The following is a 20,720-nucleotide window of genomic DNA, read 5'->3' as shown; positions in this document are numbered from 1 at the left end:
TTTTTAGGAGATGTGATTATTGGATTAACCAATCAGAAATCGTCTGTGGCACACACATCTCTGTTTTTATAGATAGATAGAAGATATATATAGATAGATATATAGATAGATTTTTATATTTTTTATATTTTTCATTGTATTTATTCAGTTATATTTTACTTTTTTTTTCTTTATTTTTTTTTTATTGTTTTATTAATTTATATTTTTATTTATTTCTATTTTTATTATGATCTTTATTTATTTATATTTTTATTATTACCTTTATGTATTTCTATTTTTATTATTATCTTTATTTATTTATATTTTTATTATTATCTTTATTTATTTATTTTTTTATTATTATCTTTATTTATTTATATTTTTATTATTATCTTTATTTATTTATATTTTTATTATTATCTTTATTTATTTATATTTTTATTATTATCTTTATTTATTTATATTTTTATTACTATCTTTATTTATTTCTATTTTTATAATTATCTTTATTTATTTATATTTTTATAATTATCTTTATTTATTTCTATTTTTATTATTGTCTTTATTTATTAATATTTTTATTATTATCTTTATTTATTTATATTTTTATTATTATCTTTTTTTATTTATATATTTATTATTATCTTTATTTATTTATATTTTTATTATTATCTTTATTTATTTATATTTTTATTATTATCTTTACTTATCATTATTTTTATTATTATCTTTATTTATCATTATTTTTATAATTATCTTTATTTATTTATATTTTTATTATTATCTTTATTTATTTATATTTTTCTTATTATCTTTATTAATTTATATTTTTATTATTATCTTTATTTATTTCTTTTTTTACTATTATCTTTATTTATTTCTATTTTTATTATTATCTTTATTTATTTCTATTTTTATTATTATATTTATTTATTTATATTTTTATTATTATCTTTATTTATTTCTATTTTTATAATTATTTTATTTATTTATATTTTTATTATTATCTTTATTTTTTTCTATTTTTATTATTATCTTTATTTATTTCTATTTTTATTATTATCTTTATTTATTAATATTTTTATAATTATCTTTATTTATTATCATTTTTATTATTATCTTTATTTATTTATATTTTTATAATTATCTTTATTTATTTATATTTTTACTATTATCTTTATATATTCATATTTTTATTATTATCTTTATTCATTTGTATTTTTATTATTATCTTTATTTATTTATATTTTTATTATTATCTTTATTTATTTATATTTTTATAATTATCTTTAGTTATTTCTATTTTTATTATTATCTTTATTTTTTTATATTTTGTTTATTATCTTTATTTATTTATATTTTTATTATTATCTTTATTTATTTATATTTTTATTATTATCTTTATTTATTTATATTTTTATTATTATCTTTATTCATTTATATTTTTATTATTATCTTTATTTATCATTATTTTTATTATTATCTTTATTTATTTCTATTTTATTATTATCTTTATTTATTTATATTTTTATAATTATCTTTATTTATTTTTATTTTTATTATGATCTTTATTTATTTATATTTTTATTATTATCTTTATTATTTATATTTTTATTATTATCTTTATTTATTTCTATTTTTATTATTATCTTTATTTATTTCTATTTTTATTATTATCTTTATTTATCATTATTTTTATAACTATCTTTATTTATTTGTATTTTTATTATTATCTTTATTTATTTGTATTTTTATTATTATCTTTATTTATTTGTATTTTTATTATTATCTTTATTTATCATTATTTTTATTATTATTTTTATTTATTTCTATTTTTATTATTATCTTTATTTATTTATTTTTTTATTATTATCTTTATTTATTTATATTTGTATAATTATCTTTATTTATTTATATTTTTATTATTATCTTTATTTATTTATATGTTTATTATTATCTTTATTTATTTCTATTTTTATTATTATCTTTATTTATTTATATTTTTATTATTATCTTAATTTATTTATATTTTTATTATCTTTATTTATTTATATTTTTATTATTATCTTTATTATTTATATTTTTATTATTATCTTTATTTATCATTATTTTTATTATTATCTTTTTTTATTTATATATTTATTATTATCTTTATTTATTTATATTTTTATTATTATCTTTATTTATTATTTTTTTTATTATTATCTTTATTTATTTATATTTTTATTATTATCTTTATTTATTTCTATTTTTATTATTATCTTTATTTATTTCTATTTTTATTATTATCTTTATTAATTTATATTTTTATTATATCTTTATTTATTTCTATTTTTATTATTATCTTTATTTTTTTATATTTTTATTATTATCTTTGTTTATTTATATTTTTATTATTATCTTTATTTATCGTTTTTTTTATTATTATCTTTATTTATTTCTATTTTTATTATTATCTTTATTTATTTATATTTTTATTATTATCTTTATTATTTCTATTTTTATTATTATCTTTATTTATTTCTATTTGTATTATTATCTTTATTTATTTATTTTTTAGTATTATCTTTATTTATTTATCTTTTTATTATTATCTTTATTTATCATTATTTTTATTATTATCTTTATTTATTTCTATTTTTATTATTATCTTTATTTATTTCTATATTTATTATTATCTTTATTTATTTCTATTTTTATAATTATCTTTATTTATTTCTATTTTTATTATTATCTTTATTTTTTTGTTTTATTAGTATGTTTATTTATATCTATGTTTATTTTTATCTTTATTTATTTATATTTTTATTATTATCTTTATTTATTTATATTTTTATTATTATCTTTATTTATTTATATTTTTTATTATTATCTTTATTATTTATATTTTTATTATTATCTTTATTTATCTTTATTTTTATTATTATCTTTATTTATTTTTATTTTTATTATTATCTTTATTTATTTATATTTTTATTATTATCTTTATTTATTATTTTTTTTATTATTATCTTTATGTATTTATATTTTTATTATTATCTTTATTTATTTCTATTTTTATTATTATCTTTATTTATTTATATTTTTATTATTATCTTTATTTATTTATATTTTTATTTTTATCTTTATTTATTTCTATTTTTATTATTATCTTTATTTTTTTATATTTTTATTATTATCTTTATTTATTTATATTTTTATTATTATCTTTATTTATCGTTATTTTTATTATTATCTTTGTTTATTTCTATTTTTATTATTATCTTTATTTATTTATATTTTTATTATTATCTTTATTATTTCTATTTTTATTAATTTCTTTATTTATTTCTGTTTTTATTATTATCTTTATTTTTTTTTATTATTATTATCTTTATTTATTTATCTTTTTATAATTATCTTTATTTATCATTATTTTTATTATTATCTTTATTTATTTCTATTTTTATTATTATCTTTATTTATTTATATTTTTATTATTATCTTTATTAATTTCTATTTTTATTATTATCTTTAGTTATTTCTATTTTTATTATTATCTTTATTTATTTTTTTATTAGTATGTTTATTTATATCTATGTTTTTTTTTATCTTTATTTATTTATATTTTTATTATTATCTTTATTTATTTCTATTTTTATTATTATCTTTATTTATTTCTTTTTTATTATTATCTTTATTTATTTATATTTTTATTATTATCTTTATTTATTTGTATTTTATAATTATCTTTATTTATTTATATTTTTATTATTATCTTTATTTATCATTATTTTTATAATTATCTTTATTTATTTCTATTGTTATTATTATCTTTATTTATTTGTATTCTTATTATTATCTTTATTTATTATTATTTTTATTATTATCTTTATTTATCATTATTTTTATTATTATCTTTATGTATTTATATTTTTATTATTATCTTTATTTATTTATATTTTTATTATTATCTTTATTTATCATTATTTTTATAATGATCTTTATTTATTTCTATTTGTATAATTATCTTTATTTATTTATATTTTTATTATTATCTTTATTTATATTTTTATAATTATCTTTATTTATTAATATTTTTATTGTCTTTATTAATTTACATTTTATTATGATCTTTATTTATTCATGTTTTTATTGTCTTTATTCATTTATATTTTTTATTGTCTTTATTCATTTATATTTTTATTATTAATTATCTTTATTTATTTATATTGTTATTTGCTTTATTAATTAATATTTTAATTTTTATCTTTATTTATTTATATGTTCATTGTCTTTATTATTTTATATATTTATTTTTATATTTTTTGTATTTTTTATTGTATTTATTCAGTTATATTTTACTTTTTCTTTATTTATTTTTTTTTTATTGTTTTATTAATTTATATTTTTATTTATTTCTATTTTTATTATGATCTTTTTTTATTTATATTTTTATTATTACCTTTATGTATTTCTATTTTTATAATTATCTTTATTTATTTATATTTTTATTAATGTCTTTATTTATTCATATTTGTATTATTATCTTTATTTATTTCTGTTTATATTATAATCTCTATTTATTTCTATTTTTATTATTATCTTTATTTATTTATATTTTTATTATTATCTTTATTTATTTCTATTTTTATTATTATCTTTATTTATTTCTATTTTTATTATTATCTTTATTTATTTATATTTTTATTATTATCTTTATTTATTTATATTTTTATTATTATCTTTATTTATTCATATTTTTATTATTATCTTTATTTATTTCTATTTTTATTATTATCTTTATTTATTTATATTTTTATTATTATCTTTATTTATTTATATTTTTATTATTATCTTTATTTATTTCTATTTTTATTATTATCTTTATTTATTTATATTTTTATGAATGTCTTTATTTATTCATATTTTTATTATTATCTTTATTTATTTCTGTTTTTATTATAATCTCTATTTATTTCTATTTTTATTATTATCTTTATTTATTTATATTTTTATTATTATCTTTATTTATTTCTATTTTTATAATTATCTTTGTTTATGTATATGTTTATTATTATCTTTATTTATTTCTATTTTTATTATTATCTTTATTTATCATTATTTTTATTAATATCTTTATATATTTCTATTTTTATTATTATCTTTATTTATTTCTATTTTTATTATTATCTTTATTTTTTCTATTTTTATTATTATCTTTATTTATTTATATTTTTATTATTATCTTTATTTATCATTATTTTTATAATTATCTTTATTTATTTCTATTTTTATTATTATCTTTATTTATTTATATTTTTATTATTATCTTTATTTATTTATATTTTTTTTATTATCTTTATTTATCATTATTTTTATTATTATCTTTATTTATTTCTATTTTTATTATTATCTTTATTTATTTCTATTTTTATAATTATCTTTATTTATTTCTATTTTTATTATTATCTTTATTTATTTATATTTTTATTATTATCTTTATTAATTTATATTTTGATTATTATCTTTATTTATTTATATTTTTATTATTATCTTTATTTATTTCTATTTTTATTATTATCTTTATTTATTTATATTTTTATTATTATCTTTATTTATTTATATTTTTATAATTATCTTTATTTATTTATATTTTTATTATTATCTTTATTTATTCATATTTTTATTATTAACTTTATTTTTTTATATTTTTATAATTATCTTTATTTATTCATATTTTTATTATTAACTTTATTTATTTATATTTTTATTATTATCTTTATTTATCATTATTTTTATTATTATCTTTATTTATTTCTATTTTTATTATTATCTTTATTTATTTCTATTTTTATAATTATCTTTATTTATTTCTATTTTTATTATCTTTATTAATTTCTATTTTTATTATTATCTTTATTTATTTCTATTTTTATAATTATCTTTATTTATTTATATTTTTATTATTATCTTTATTTATTTATATTTTTATTATTATCTTTATTTATCATTATTTTTATTATTATCTTTATTTATTTCTATTTTTATTATTATCTTTATTTATTTATATTTTTATTATTACCTTTATTTATTTCTATTTTTATTATTATCTTTATTTATTTATATTTTTATTATTATCTTTATTTATTTATATTTTTATTATTATCTTTATTTATTTCTATTTTTATTATTATCTTTATTTATTTATATTTTTATTATTATCTTTATTTATTTATATTTTGTTTTTTATCTTTGTTTATGTCTATTTTTATTATTATCTTTATTTTTTATATTTTTATTATTATCTTTATTTATTTATATTTTTTTATTATCTTTATTTATTTATATTTTCATTATTATCTTTATTTATTTATATTTTTTATTATCTTTATTTATTTATATTTTTATAATTATCTTTGTTTATTTATATTTTTTTTATTATCTTTATTTATTTCTATTTTTATTATTATCTTTATTTATTTATATTTTTATTATTATCTTTATTTATTTATATTTCTATTATTATCTTTGTTTATTTCTATTTTTATTATTATCTTTTTTTTTATATTTTTATTATTATCTTTATTTATTTATATTTTTTATTATCTTCATTTATCATTATTTTTATAATTATCTTTATTTATTTCTATTTTTATTATTATCTTTATTTATCATTATTTTTATTATTATCTTTATTTATTTATATTTTTATTATTTTATTTATTTATTTATATTTTTATTATTATCTTTATTTATTTATTTTTTAAATATTATCTTTATTTCTTTCTATTTTTATTATTATCTTTATTTTTTTCTATTTTTATTATTATCTTTATTTATCATTATTTTTATTAATATCTTTATATATTTCTATTTTTATTATTATCTTTATTTATCATTATTTTTATTATTATCTTTATCTATCATTATTTTTATTATTATCTTTATTTATTTATATTTTTATTATTATCTTTATTTATCATTATTTTTATTAATATCTTTATATATTTCTATTTTTATTATTATCTTTATTTATCATTATTTTTATTATTATCTTTTTTTATTTGTTTTTTTATTATTATCTTTATTCATATTTTTATAATTATCTTTATTTAATAATATTTTTATTGTCTTTATAAATTTACATTTAATTATGATGTTTATTTATTTATATTTTTATTGTCTTTATTCATTTATATTTTTATTGTCTTTATTCATTTATATTTTTATTATTAATTATCTTTATTTATTTATATTTTTATTTGCTTTATTAATTTATATTTTAATTTTTATCTTTATTTATTTATATGTTCATTTTCTTTATTATTTTATATATTTATTTTTATATTTTTTGTATTTTTCATTGTATTTATTAAGTTATATTTTACTTTTTCTTTCTTTATTTCTATTTTTTTGTTTGATTGATTTATATTTTTATTTTATATTAATTTATTTATATTTTTATTGCGTTTATTCATTTATATTTTTATTATTATCTTTATTTATTTATATTTTTACTGGCTTTATTAATTTATATTTTTATCATTATTATTTATATTTTCGTTGTCTGTATTCATTTATATTTTTATTTTTTATCTTTATTTATATTTTTTATTGTCTTTATTAATTTATATTTTAATTATTATCTTTATTTTTTTTCTTATTGTATTTATTCATTTATATTTTTATTTTTATCTTCATTTATTTATATTTTTATTGTCTTTATTTATTTATATTTTTTTTTGTCGTTATTTATGTATAATTTTATTATTATCTTTAATTATATTTTTATTGTCTTTTTTATTTATATTTTTATTGTCGTTATTTATTTATATTTTTATTATTATCTTTATTCATATTTTTATTGTTTTTATTTATTCATATTTTTATTATTATCTTTATTTATTTATATTTTTATTGTCTTTGTTAATTTATATTTTTATGACTATATTTATTTATATTTTTATTGTCTTTATCAATTTATTTTTTAATTTTTTTCTTCATTTATTTATTGTCTTTATTTATTTCATTTTAAACATTATCCTTTTCTTTTTATTGTTTTTATTAATTTATATTTTATTTTTATCTTTATTTGTTTATATGTTCATTGTCTTCATTTATTTATATTTTTACAATTATCTTTATTTATTTATATTTGTATTTTTTTATGTTCTTTATTTATTTATATTTTTTATTGTCGTTATTCATTTAAAACTTTATTTTTATCTATTTATAATTTTTTTTCTTTATATTTTATTGTCTTTATTTATTTGTATTTTTTTTGTCTTTATTTATTTATATTTTCATAATTATCTTTGTTTATTTATATTTTTATTTTTATTATTATCTTTATTCATTTTTTTCATTTTTATTGTCTTTATTAATTTATATTTTTATTATAATCTTGGTTTATTTATATTTTTTATTTTCTTTTAATTTTTTTATTTTTATCTTCTTTAATTTATATTTTTATTGTATTTATTAATTTATATATTTTTATCATCTTAGTTTATTTTTTTGTTTCTTTATTAATTTATATGTTTATGTTTATCTTTATTTATTTATATTTTTCTTGTATTTATTCATTTATATTTTCATTATCTTTATTTATATTTTTATTTTCTTTATTAATTTGTATTTTCTATTATTTATATTTTTATTGTCTTTATTAATTTATATTTTTATTTGTATCTTTATTTATTTATATTTTTATCGTCTTTATTAATTTCTTTCTTTCTTATTATCTTTATGTATTTATATTTTTATTGTCTTTATTAATTTATATTTTTATTTTATCTTCATTTATTTATATTTTTATTGTCTTTATTAATTTGCATTGTTGTTTTTTATGTTTATTTATATTTTTATTGTCTTTATTGATTTTTTTTGTCTTTATTTATTGATATTTTCTATTGGCTTTATTAATTAATATTTTCATAATTATCTTTATTTATTTATATTTATATTTTTATTATTATCTTTATTTTTTTATATTTTTATTGTCTTTATTCATTAAATTGTTTATTATTATCTTTATTCATTTAATTTTTATTATTATCTTTATTTATATTATTATTATTATCTTTATTTATATTATTATTATTATCTTTATTTATATTTTTATAATGGTCTTTATTTCTATTTTATTATTATCTTTTTTATTCATTTATCCTTATTGTCTTTATTCATTTGTACTTTTAATATTATCTTTGTTTATTTATATTTTCATTATTATCTTAATTATAATATTGTTATTGTCGTTAATTATATTTTTATTATTGTCTTTATTCATATTTTTATTGTTATCTTTATTTATGTTTAATTATTTATATTTTATTATAATTTTTATTTATTTGTGTTTTATTATTATCTTTATTTATAATTTTATTCCTATCTTTTGGATTGATATTTTTATCATTATCCTTATTTTTTTATTTTTATTATTGTCATTATGTATTCATATTTTTATTATTATCTTTATTTATACTTTTACTGTGGTCTTTTTAATTTATATTTTTATTATTGTCTTTGTTTATTCATATTTTTATTATTATCTTTATTTATTTATATTTTTTATTATCTTTATTAATTTATATTTTAATTATTGTCTTTATTTATATTTTTATCATTGTCTCTATTTATTAATATTATTATTTTCTTCATTTATTTATATGTTTATTATTACCTTTAATAATATTTTTATTTTTGTCTTTATTTATTTATCTATATTCTTAGTATTGTCTTTATTTATATTTTTATTATTGTTTTCATTTATGTATAATTTTATTATTGCCTTTATTTATATTTTTATTATTATCTTTATTAATTTATATTTTTTATTGTCTTTATTTATTTATATTTTTAGTATTATATTTATTTATTTATATTTTTGTTATTTTCTTTATGTATATTTTTATTATTATCTTTATTTATATTTTTTATTATTGTCTTTATTTATATTGTTATTATTGTCTTTGTTTATTTGTATCTTTATTATTGTCTTTGTTTGTTTATATTTTTATTATTATCTTTATGTATTCATATTTTTGTCATTGTCTTTATTGCTATTTTTATTATTATCTTTATTTATTCATATTTTTATTATTATCTTTATTTATATTTTTATTATTATCTTTATTTATATTTTTATTATCTTTATTTATAGTCTTATTATTATCTTATTTATTTGTATTTTATTATTGTCTTTATCCATTTATATTTTTATTTTATCTACAAGTTTAAAAATTGAGTTTCATTAGATCAAACACCAACTTATATATAAATATCTTTGTCTGGTTCAGTTCCTGTGATATCCATTGGATTTGTGTGTGTTTGTGTGGTTTGCCAAACAGTGTAGTTATTGAACAGTGGGCAATTTTGTAGTTGATGAATGAATAAGAAAATACAGTAAATTGACGGTTTAGTTGTGATTGAAGAAAAACACATTGTAAATCAGGGAAATGTGTGCGATAGAAGGATTATTTGATGCGTTTTGGAATATTTTCTAATTCTTTGGAAAATGTTCCTAGTTTGATGAGAGTGATCCGCAAGGATGATGTCTATGTATCGTCGCAGTGTCTTGTTGTTATATGTATTTATGATTTTTATGCCTACTTTCGTTCTGTCTCTTTTGATATAATGCTAAAAATAAATATATTGCTTCGATATAATGTTACGCAGTCAAATTTAATTAAAAATAGACTTAAAATTGAAATAAAAAAGCACTCTTTGAACATGTATAATTTTTTATTAATAATTAAAAAGACGTTTTTATTGGTTAAGAAAAAAGTTATCTTAATGCATTCCTTATTTTTTTATTAAATAATTTAGCAGACGGTTTTTATTAGTTAAAAAAAATACTTTTGCCATCTCTTATTTTTAACAACGCTTCAAAAAAGAGGAAAATAACTATTCTTGAAAAGATCAGAATATATATAAATATATATATATATATATATATATATATATATATATATATATATATATATATATATATATATATATATATACTGGGAGTAATGTACAATATTTTGGCTTTGTTTGTTTGTTCTTTTTCTCACGAATGCTGTCTTAAAAGTAAGTGCTAACGTAATTGTCATGTGAAAATTTAAGTTGGAAAATTTCGAGCCACAATCTCCTTCTATCTTGTTGAATATTGAGTATTTTAGCATGCTTTCCAACATGTGGCACAGGACTGAAAGATGGGAAAAGCCAATTCCATAGCCGATATCTCTCTCCTCCCCACTTCTCTCTCTCTCTCTTTTATTCTAAAGTCATTTATTTCCTGCGGATTCTACAGTCGATATACATCCAAAGTTTTAATTTATTTAAACAAACCAAACAAGAAAATTATACTTACAAAAAATAAGAGGTTGAGAGTCGTTATAACTCCCCGCGACACAACTTCGAAACAAGTTACTTTTCTTTCTGAAATAAAAAAAAAAAAATGCAAATCTAGAAAAAATTCAGAAGACATAAAACGAAGACAAAATCTTTGTTTGGATGAATAACGCGTATAAAAATATGTCGACAAGTTGAAATGCAGAATGTTCATTTTGCCTTCAACGTACGTTTTCTCTTTTTCCTTCGCTACGGTTTAAATAGTATTGCTACTAGTGATTATGTTTCCTTTTTTATAACCAACTATTCCAACCTGTAGTTTCATAGTTTTATCACGGCTGACTGTTTATAAGCAGAGATTATGAGAGTTACAAAATTTGCGTGTAATAGAAAGCAAATAAAAAGTCATTTGGCAAACAGCATACAATGAGAGAGGAGGGGAGTTTTAGGCAAACCGTGAGAAATGGATCATTTCGTGAGTTAATTGTAAATTATGGTTAATTAGAACAATTAAACTGCATTTTTTTAAGCATAACTAAATTCTGAAAGTGAGGAAGATTTTAACATTTTTTAGATAATTAAGATTCACAGAACAATGTTTACAGGATAACACACCTCAAATACAATTTAAAAAATCATTTGAAGGAAAATTTAAAAAAAGCGCAAATGTATTGTTTACGCTCCGATATCATAACAAAACAATAATTTTACGAAAGGGGAGATAACTGAGTCAAGTTTATTATAGTTATATTTTCTAAATACAAGAGAGATAATTCCATAATGAAGCCACTCAACAAAATACTTAGGAATTGTAAATACAAATTCATAGACACAGAAGAATGAAGAAACCACTTCGTGCATATTGATGAAGTTGGATTATTACAACAAAAAAATGAAACAAAAACAAAAATCCTCAATCATTCTGGTTGTGTTTATCAACTCCATGAAATGATTAAGAATGGAAAAGTGTGCACGAGTACTGATTAAAAGGGGACTCTCGAAATAACGGATGGGCTTGAAACTATATAAGCACGAGAAGATGACGCCATTTGGAAAAACCAATCGTCGTGTTTCTTACTTCAACCAGTTTCTACTGAATAATTTGTGAAAATGTTAACATTTTCACAAATATTGATTCACTTTTCTTAGTTTTAGCGTCAAATAAATCGCTATTTATGCATAGAACTAGAGAAACAACGAGACAGCATATCGTATGCTTATATTATCGAATATTGACGCTAGTAATAATTCCATCAGTTCTTGCTAACGTTCGTTTGAACACATGAATTGCGTCCCTTTATTATGACAAACTAAACAAATATCTATTTCTATCGGCACATCGAAAAGACATACGACACGTATTAGCGATCGATACATTGTTACTTACGACTTTCTGAATCCTCGCTAAAGTTGTCATCATCATCGCTACTTTTTCTTCTGTCTGGACGATTAAAATCTGTATTTTGTTTAATGGCCTTCATAAACTCATCAATGGTCCTTTTAGACACGTCATAGCCTTTTTCTGAGCATTTTTTCAAAATTTGCGAATAGTTGAAGCCTTGTTCTAGAAACGCTGTGATGTATCCCTCAATAAATTGATCGAGAGTATCCGCCTCGGCCCTTGCCTCAGCTATTTTCCGACGGGCTTGTAACGCAAGAAGGGGCAATGGTGGAGGGCGCGGCGGAAACGGTCTCATAACTTCTGACGGCTTCACGTTATGCTCCATTTTTAGTTATTCGTTTTGGATTAGAGTTTTTGACGGTGTCCTGTCTACGGTGTTCTTTTCTTTCTTCGATTAAATTTGGTTAGTTTTTTTATGTCTGTTATGGAATCCACCAAAATGGTACCAATCCCCAATTATAAATAAAGAGAGCTCCAATGTCGAGAGAAATAATATACTGAACGTCTCTATTAAATCCAGAACATCAAATAAAATAAAAAAATTAAATAAACAAATATGATAATCACTTCATCTTTCGTTCGATTAAAACTGATTAAAGCTGAATCGAATAATTATCACCTTGACATTGTGCTTAGAAACATTGATTTGGCATTATTGTGCTAAACGTTTTAATAAAGTAGCCAAAATTAAAATCGCTTCTCTGCTGTCAATCGGCTGCTAATTTTACTGTGACTATACTCCACCCAGTTATTTTGTTATTTGTAAATCTTTTTTTTTATCTCTTTATTTTATTTTTTCCTGAAGTGACTCTTCCACGATTAACATTCAGCTAAATTTTGTCATCCGTGAAAAGTTTCTGCAGTATTTAGTTAAATAAATCAAACACGTGATATTTAATCGTTAATCGTATTTGGGGATTCCTTGTAATGAAGTCGGATGTCATAAAAAGATTTACATCCAGACCTATATTCAAAGCCATCGCTACCTGCCTCAAAACTCATCCCCTCTACTGGACAGGAGGTATTACTGAAGTGAATAGTTTGATAGCTTCCTTAGCTTTTTTTTTCTCTGAAAAAAAACTAATAAATTTGCTTTAACAGCACATGTTTATTGTGCACGTATATTATTCTGACACAAGCTGAAGTTTCGCCCGACAGGCACTGTTTTAAAAATTCTTATAATGTGAAATTTGAAAACTAGTATTTCTCATAAAATACATAATTTATTGATTAAATGATGAAAATATAATTAAAAGTACATCTTTCTTTCAGATTAAATAATGTAATAGGGTGCTTTGTTTGGTGTGGCTTATAAATTAGAGGATATGCGCCTCCTATAGACTGCATTGGCGGACAGGGCAGAATTATATATATATATATATATATATATATATATATATATATATATATATATATATATATATATATATATATATATATATATAAATAATTTAAAGGAGATTAGAACAATAGTCTAAAGAGCAGAGTGTATTTTAATGTAATAGTAAAATTACTAGTTTAATTAAAATACAGGGAAAAAAAAGTGCTCGTTGTAATTTTAAAAATTATCAATCACATTACTAAATATATATACAAGGCACGCCGCCACTTTGATGTAGGGGGCTACTATCAGGGACATAAGCTACAGGGGTACTATATAGGGAGTTGGGCAGCAAGGTGTCGGTTCACGTTACACTTGAACTTCTGCATGTCAGTACAGTTGGGGAAGCAGGGACCCGGAAGGGAATTCCAAAGTCTAGCGGTTCTGGGGAAGAAACTACTGGAGTAGAATGCTCTCTTACATCTAGGGATCTCTAGTGTGAAGGGGTGGGATGTTGCTGCTTGTCGGGTTTGTCAGGGGTATTTACGTCGAGGGGGTAAGAGTGCTTGCAGTTCGTCAGAGCATTCACCGCTAAAGTACTTGTAGAACAGGCAGAGGGATGCAACATTTTGTCGATGGGACAGAGACTGAAGATTAGATGACAGTTCAGGACCTATCAGGTTGACGACTCTCTTTTGAACCTTGTCTAGGAGCAAGAGACTAGTAACAGATACACCAGCCCAAATATGATAACAATACTCCAATAGTGGCCTTGTAAAGGTACAGGATACTTTCGGGCGTTAGTAGCTTTCTCTGGAACACTTTTTTAATAATGAAATCAATTTCACACGACCGGAGCACTTTTTTAATAGCACAGCCGGGATGAGATCAAGTCGAAGTGTCAAGATTTTTTATGATAGCATGCACCTGAGAAGGGGTGATTTTCAGATCGTCTAGTGTGGCGTCTGTCCACAAAGGAAAGTCAGGAAGGAGGTGGTTAGCAGGGTCCAGTGTGGAGTGGGAGGCAAACCGACTGGCAAGCATGTTAGCCTTCTCGGTTGCTGAGCAAACAACCTCATGATTGTTGGATAGTGGGGGAATTGCTGATTATCCATTATTTACTGTTGTAAATTTTCAAGAAGTCACGGGTTCCTAATTTCCGTGCTTCGATGCATGTTTTGGTGGTTTCAGTAAATTCTTTCTTAGCTGTCTTTATTTCTTTCTTACTTCTGGCTTCTATATACTTGTGACGTGATCGTCTTGAGGGAGCGAATTGCTCCCCATTGGGGAGGTTGAGACCCCTCCGGACGCCTGAGAAAGACCGGGTAAATATGCTAAGATTGTCTAATTGAATCCCAGACAACAGCAGGTATCAAAAATACTTGAATGAAAATATATAGATATATATTTTGTTTTATTTCCAAAGCTAGATATATATTTTATTGTTTGAAAACAAATGACAGGAAATGTTAGAATAAGGGCCAATGACATTCGTCTGGCCTGAAGAACACCAGCCCAGGTGTTCTGAGTTCTAGGCAGGAAAATTGACAGGGCTTGACCTCTGGGGTCATGTGAAATTGATTTCATTTTGGTCTCAGATTCACAGAACTCTAGACTATAGCCGAACTGCACTCACACAATTCGGATCTGGGTTTTCCCCAGATATGTAGCTTGCTCTGATTGGTTGGGTGGACTGTCCACCCTAACCCAGACCTTACTATAAAAGCCAATATCCGCTCGAAAGCAAACAGATTTGCGCCAATCTCGAGGGGAACCAGCTCCTAACGCCTGACCCCCCTCTCCATCCACCTGAGTGACGAGAAGAGAGATTTGTGAACTTTAATATGTGTTAATAACTGAACGTGTATATATGTAAAAAGAACTGTAATTTTTGTGAAATTAATTTTTTAATAGATAGAACACTGATTCGTCTGTTTCTTTCTAGTGCATGCAGCTTCGTGTTTTGCTTTCAGCAGAATTCTACACAGATGCGTTTAGAATTCAATGTCTCTCGGACGACTAGACATCACGAGCCACAGTTTCCGAAGGAAGTCAGGGGTCAGTTGCTTGACCTGAGCAGGAGAGACTGGCCACATAGTTCTGTCTATTTGAATTGGACTTATGTCGGTTAAATCTGCCGTACGATGCTGCTTGTGTGCTATGGAAGCTGCACAAGTAGAAGTAAACCATTGGGGAGAGTGGGGCTTGCTATAAAATTTCCGCATGAGAACATGTGCTTCAATTGCAGTTTTGAACAATTCAATGGTCTCATTTGCGCACTGTTCAGCAGGAAGTGAAAAGATATTTCGCCATGGGGCGTCTCTGATGAGATCCCTGATGGCTTCCCAGTCAGCCTTTTTATAATATCTCGTTGTTTTGAGCAATGGCTCTTCAGTTTTGGCTCTAGAGTTTAGGGTGATTTCAACCATTATCACTGCATGATCGGCGTTCCCAAGTGGGCTGTGGGCATTCGTTACACAATCATCAGGAACTGTGGTCAGAAACAGATCTAGAAGTGATGTGTGTTGTTCTTGCTGGTCTGGGAAACGGGTTGGAAACGTAACCATCTGTGATAGGGAATGAGATATAGAGAAGCTATGTGTTGTGCTACCAGCTGTGTCTGTGTAAGTAGAAATTCCACTTCCGGTTTGGCGGTGGTCGTAACAGCATAGACGTCAGGGGTTTTCCCCCCGTTCTTTTCATACTGCGTGGTACGGGTTCGAACCTGCCTTTCTACTACCACTTTTTCTTTTTTTTTTTTTTTTGCTTTTTTTTCTTTCCTCAACAGACACATCCAATCCAAACACCCGGGCAACGCCGGGCTGAAATGCTAGTATATATATATATATATATATATATATATATATGTATATATATATATATATATATGTATATATATATATATATATATATATATATATATATATATATATATATATATATATATATATATATTAGTGATGAGACGATTCCAAAAATTTTCACGCTTCTAATACAATTACCGATTCCATTCTAAATTTCTGATTCCGATACGGTTCCTGATTCCGATTCTAATAACAAAAGCGGCCGAAAAAACTCACCTATAGCATACGAGACCCCCTTTCGCCCCTATCGAATGAGTTCACTGTTTAAGAAATGCTCCGATATTTGGAGCTTTACTTATTACAGAGAACAATGAGTTTAAGATATAAATATAAATTTATCTATCTATATCTATATATCTATAAAAGTTTAAGATATAAATATAAATCTATCTATCTATCTATCTATATATCTATAAAAGTTTAAGATATAAATATAAATCTATCTATCTATCTATATATATATATATATATATATATATATATATATAAAAGTGAAAGTATGTGTGTGTGTGTGTGTGTGTGTGTGTGTGTGTGTGTGTGTGTGTGTGTGTGTGTACATTTCCCTACGCAATAACTCTCTCAAGTTTTAGTTTACAGATTGGAAATTTGACATATAGAGTACTGAGATTTGGGAAAACCAATGTGATTGGTTGCTGGCCAGAAATTTGGCGATTAAGGAGTCAAAATTCAACGATTTGACCTTTGAGAACTCTACCAAACTCCTCCGACAATTTTGGGTCTAGACACTTGAAATTTTCGATATAGGTTCTTTGGACATGGATCTAACTGAATAACTAGATTTGAGCCCAAAACAATAAATGTTAAGGTGTCATAATAGAGGTTAAATTTAAAAACATTGACAGTTTTTTTTTGTTTTTTGTTTTTTTTGCTCAGCATATACCTCCAAACACTCGGACAACGCCGGGTACCCGTGCTAGTATATCTATAAAACTGAACTTGTCTGTCTGTGTGTCTGTCTGTGTACATTTCCCTACGCAATAACTCTCTCAATTTTTAGTCTACAGACTAGAAATTTGATATACAGGGCACTGAGATTTTGGAAAATCTATGTGGTTGGTTTTCGGCCAGAGATTTCGCTGTTAAGAGGTCAAAGTTCAACGATTTAACCTTTGAGAACTCTACCAAACTCCTCGGACAATTTTGGGTCTACACACTTGAAATTTTAGATATCGGTTCCTTGGACATGGATCTAACTTAATAACTTGATTTGAGCCCAAAACAATAAATGTTAAGGGGTCACAATATGGGTCAAATAAAAATTATAAAAATTAACCCTTTTTTTGTTTTTGCTCAGCATACACCTCCAAACACCCGGGCAACGCCGGGCTGAAATGCTAGATTTAATATATAAACATAAATATTAATATATAAATATAAATATTAAGATATAAATATAAATATTAAGATATAAATATACCAAATTTATAATTTAAAAAGCAACTAACAATTTGTTTGCGTCAGTTTTTTCTTTCTCTTTAATAATTTTATGAAACAAAATCTATAAATAACAGATACGTTAATTTTTTTATTTGTATCTCGCAGATAAATTATATACAAAATACACATTGGGAAACACATAAATAAATCATGAATTCTTTTCATGTGAAACTCATGCATTTATAACAATGTCATTAGAAATACCGGAAAATTTGACCCAAAGCCGATAAGTTTTTTTTTAAACTCTATAGATTGTTGTGGTAGTGGGTATACAGATATTTTTGTATGAACTTTTATTGATTGAATTTCTAACACTAAATATATTTATTATTGGCAGATAATTTATTGATAGTTTTTAGCCATATTATGGAAAATATTTTTTAAATTAAAAATCGTATTAATATTTAAAGAAAAATATTATATATATATATATATATATATATATATATATATATATATATATATATATATATTCAACATATTGACACGTATAGCTGGAAATGTCTGCTCAATTATTAAATCATTTCTCTCTGATAGGTTCATAAGAGTAGTGGTTGATGAGCAGAAATCAGAAGCTCTCAGTATTAATGCTGGAGTGTCTTAGGGGTCGATCCTGGGACCAACTCTCTTCCTAATCTACATTAATGATCTTCCAAATCACACCCTTACATCATTCATAAACATTTATGCTGATGACACTACCATCTATGGTAGCACATCTAAGACTGTAAGCGACCAAGTTCTCTCCGATTCTCTTTCCTCTGATCTTGAGCAAGTGGTACAATGGGGAAAGCGGTGGCTGTTTACTTTTAATGCATCTAAAACCAAGCTTTTATCTTTACATCATCAACGTTCTGATCCCCATCTGGCATCAATTGAAATGAATGGCTCTCGTCTTGGGGAGGCCTCATGTTTTGACAAGCTTCTGGGCTTAACCTTTACTCCTGATCTTAAATGGAACACATACATTAAATCCGTTACCAAGGCCGCTGGAAAAATGGTGGGATCCTTCTATCGATCCAGTAGATATCTCACAGCTGATGCAATTCTCTATCTATATAAGAGCCAGGTACGTCCAAGGATGGAGTAGGAGCTGCTAAAAATGACTTATCCTGCCTTAATAGAGTTCAAAATAGACTTCGTAGTTTCGTAGGAGATGTCCTTTTCTCTTCCTTGCAACCTCTTTCTCACAGAAGAGATGTTGCGAGTTTGTCTCTGCTTTATCGTTATTTTCATGTTAGGTGCTCGACTGAGCTCCAATCTATGCCCCTCTTGCCAAACTTTCACAAGAACACCGTCTAGCAGAAAACATTATCACTAGTTTCCACCACTCTTTATCTGTGCCTAAACCTAAACGTAGATTCCATGAACAAAGATTCTTTCTTAGAACTGCACGCTTGTGGAATTGTCTTCCGTTTTCCTGCTTTCCGGCTGACTACAATATGGTTGTCTTCAAGTCTAACGTAAACAAGTTTTTGATGAGTCGTTCCATATAAGTTAACAAATTTACCGAATTTCCATTACTAACGATTACTATATTGTCCATTTTCTACTGTACACTCTTTAACCCTTATCCTCGAGTGGCCTCTTGGCCTTGATAAGTGGTGATGCCTATGTAAAAAAAAATCGATGTCCCTCTTTTCTGGCCAGATTTTTAAGCTCTATCGAAAACAATCAGAAAAATGTTCTAGAAATATACAGGGAATATTAATAGTGAAATCGAGGAGATATAAACGAAAATTTAATTTTAAAAATTCAAAGGTCAAATGTCCATATACATATATATATATGAATATCTATGGACATTAAAATAATCATATATATATATATATATATATATATATATATATATATATATATATATATATACACACACAGAGAAAAGGGGATACTTACGAATATCTGAATCCTCACTACTGTTGTCATCATCATCGCTATGTTTTCGACTGATCGGACGATTAGTATTTGACTTTTGTTTAACGGCACCCATAAACTCATCAATAGTCTTTTTAGACACGTCATACCCCTTTTCCAAGCATTTGTTCATAATATGCGAAGTATTGTATCCTTGTTCAAGAAATGCTGTGATATAACCTTCAAGAAATTTGTCTTGAGCCTCAGCCTCGGCTTTTCTCTCGGCCACTTTCTTACTTGCCTGAAACGCAAGAATAGGTTCTGGCGGTGGGGTTGGCTTGAACGCTTTCATAACGTCTGATACCTTTACTTTACGCGCCATTTCTTCTTTCGGTTGAACTTGGCGTTTTTTTTGTTTGTTTGTTTGTTTTTTTTTTAGTATAAATTGTTTCCGCTTTTATATTATTTTTAAAAACTCGACGAAATCTTACTAATTTCCAATTTCAAGCGCTCCAATGGC

At 21.3% G+C, this 20,720-nt stretch overlaps 1 protein-coding gene across 1 annotated transcript in view; it reads right to left on the bottom strand.

The window, feature by feature from the left end:
- Positions 1 to 13,028, bottom strand: part of LOC145248732 (tetraspanin-1-like) — an 86,862-nt gene extending 73,834 nt beyond the window's left edge. The window contains exons 1-2 of the mRNA XM_080110380.1: positions 12,689 to 13,028; positions 11,321 to 11,388 (exon numbers count right to left, since the gene is read on the bottom strand). Coding sequence (XP_079966506.1) covers positions 11,321 to 11,388; positions 12,689 to 13,028 — 408 coding nt within the window. The remainder of the gene's footprint in view (positions 1 to 11,320; positions 11,389 to 12,688) is intronic.
- Positions 13,029 to 20,720: the final 7,692 nt, after the last annotated feature.

This window comes from Euprymna scolopes, chromosome 27 (assembly GCF_053919585.1).
Source record: "Euprymna scolopes isolate OS-2025 chromosome 27, ASM5391958v1, whole genome shotgun sequence".
Taxonomy (NCBI): Eukaryota; Metazoa; Mollusca; class Cephalopoda; order Sepiida; family Sepiolidae; genus Euprymna; species Euprymna scolopes.
This window is presented reverse-complemented; position numbering and strand designations above follow the sequence as displayed.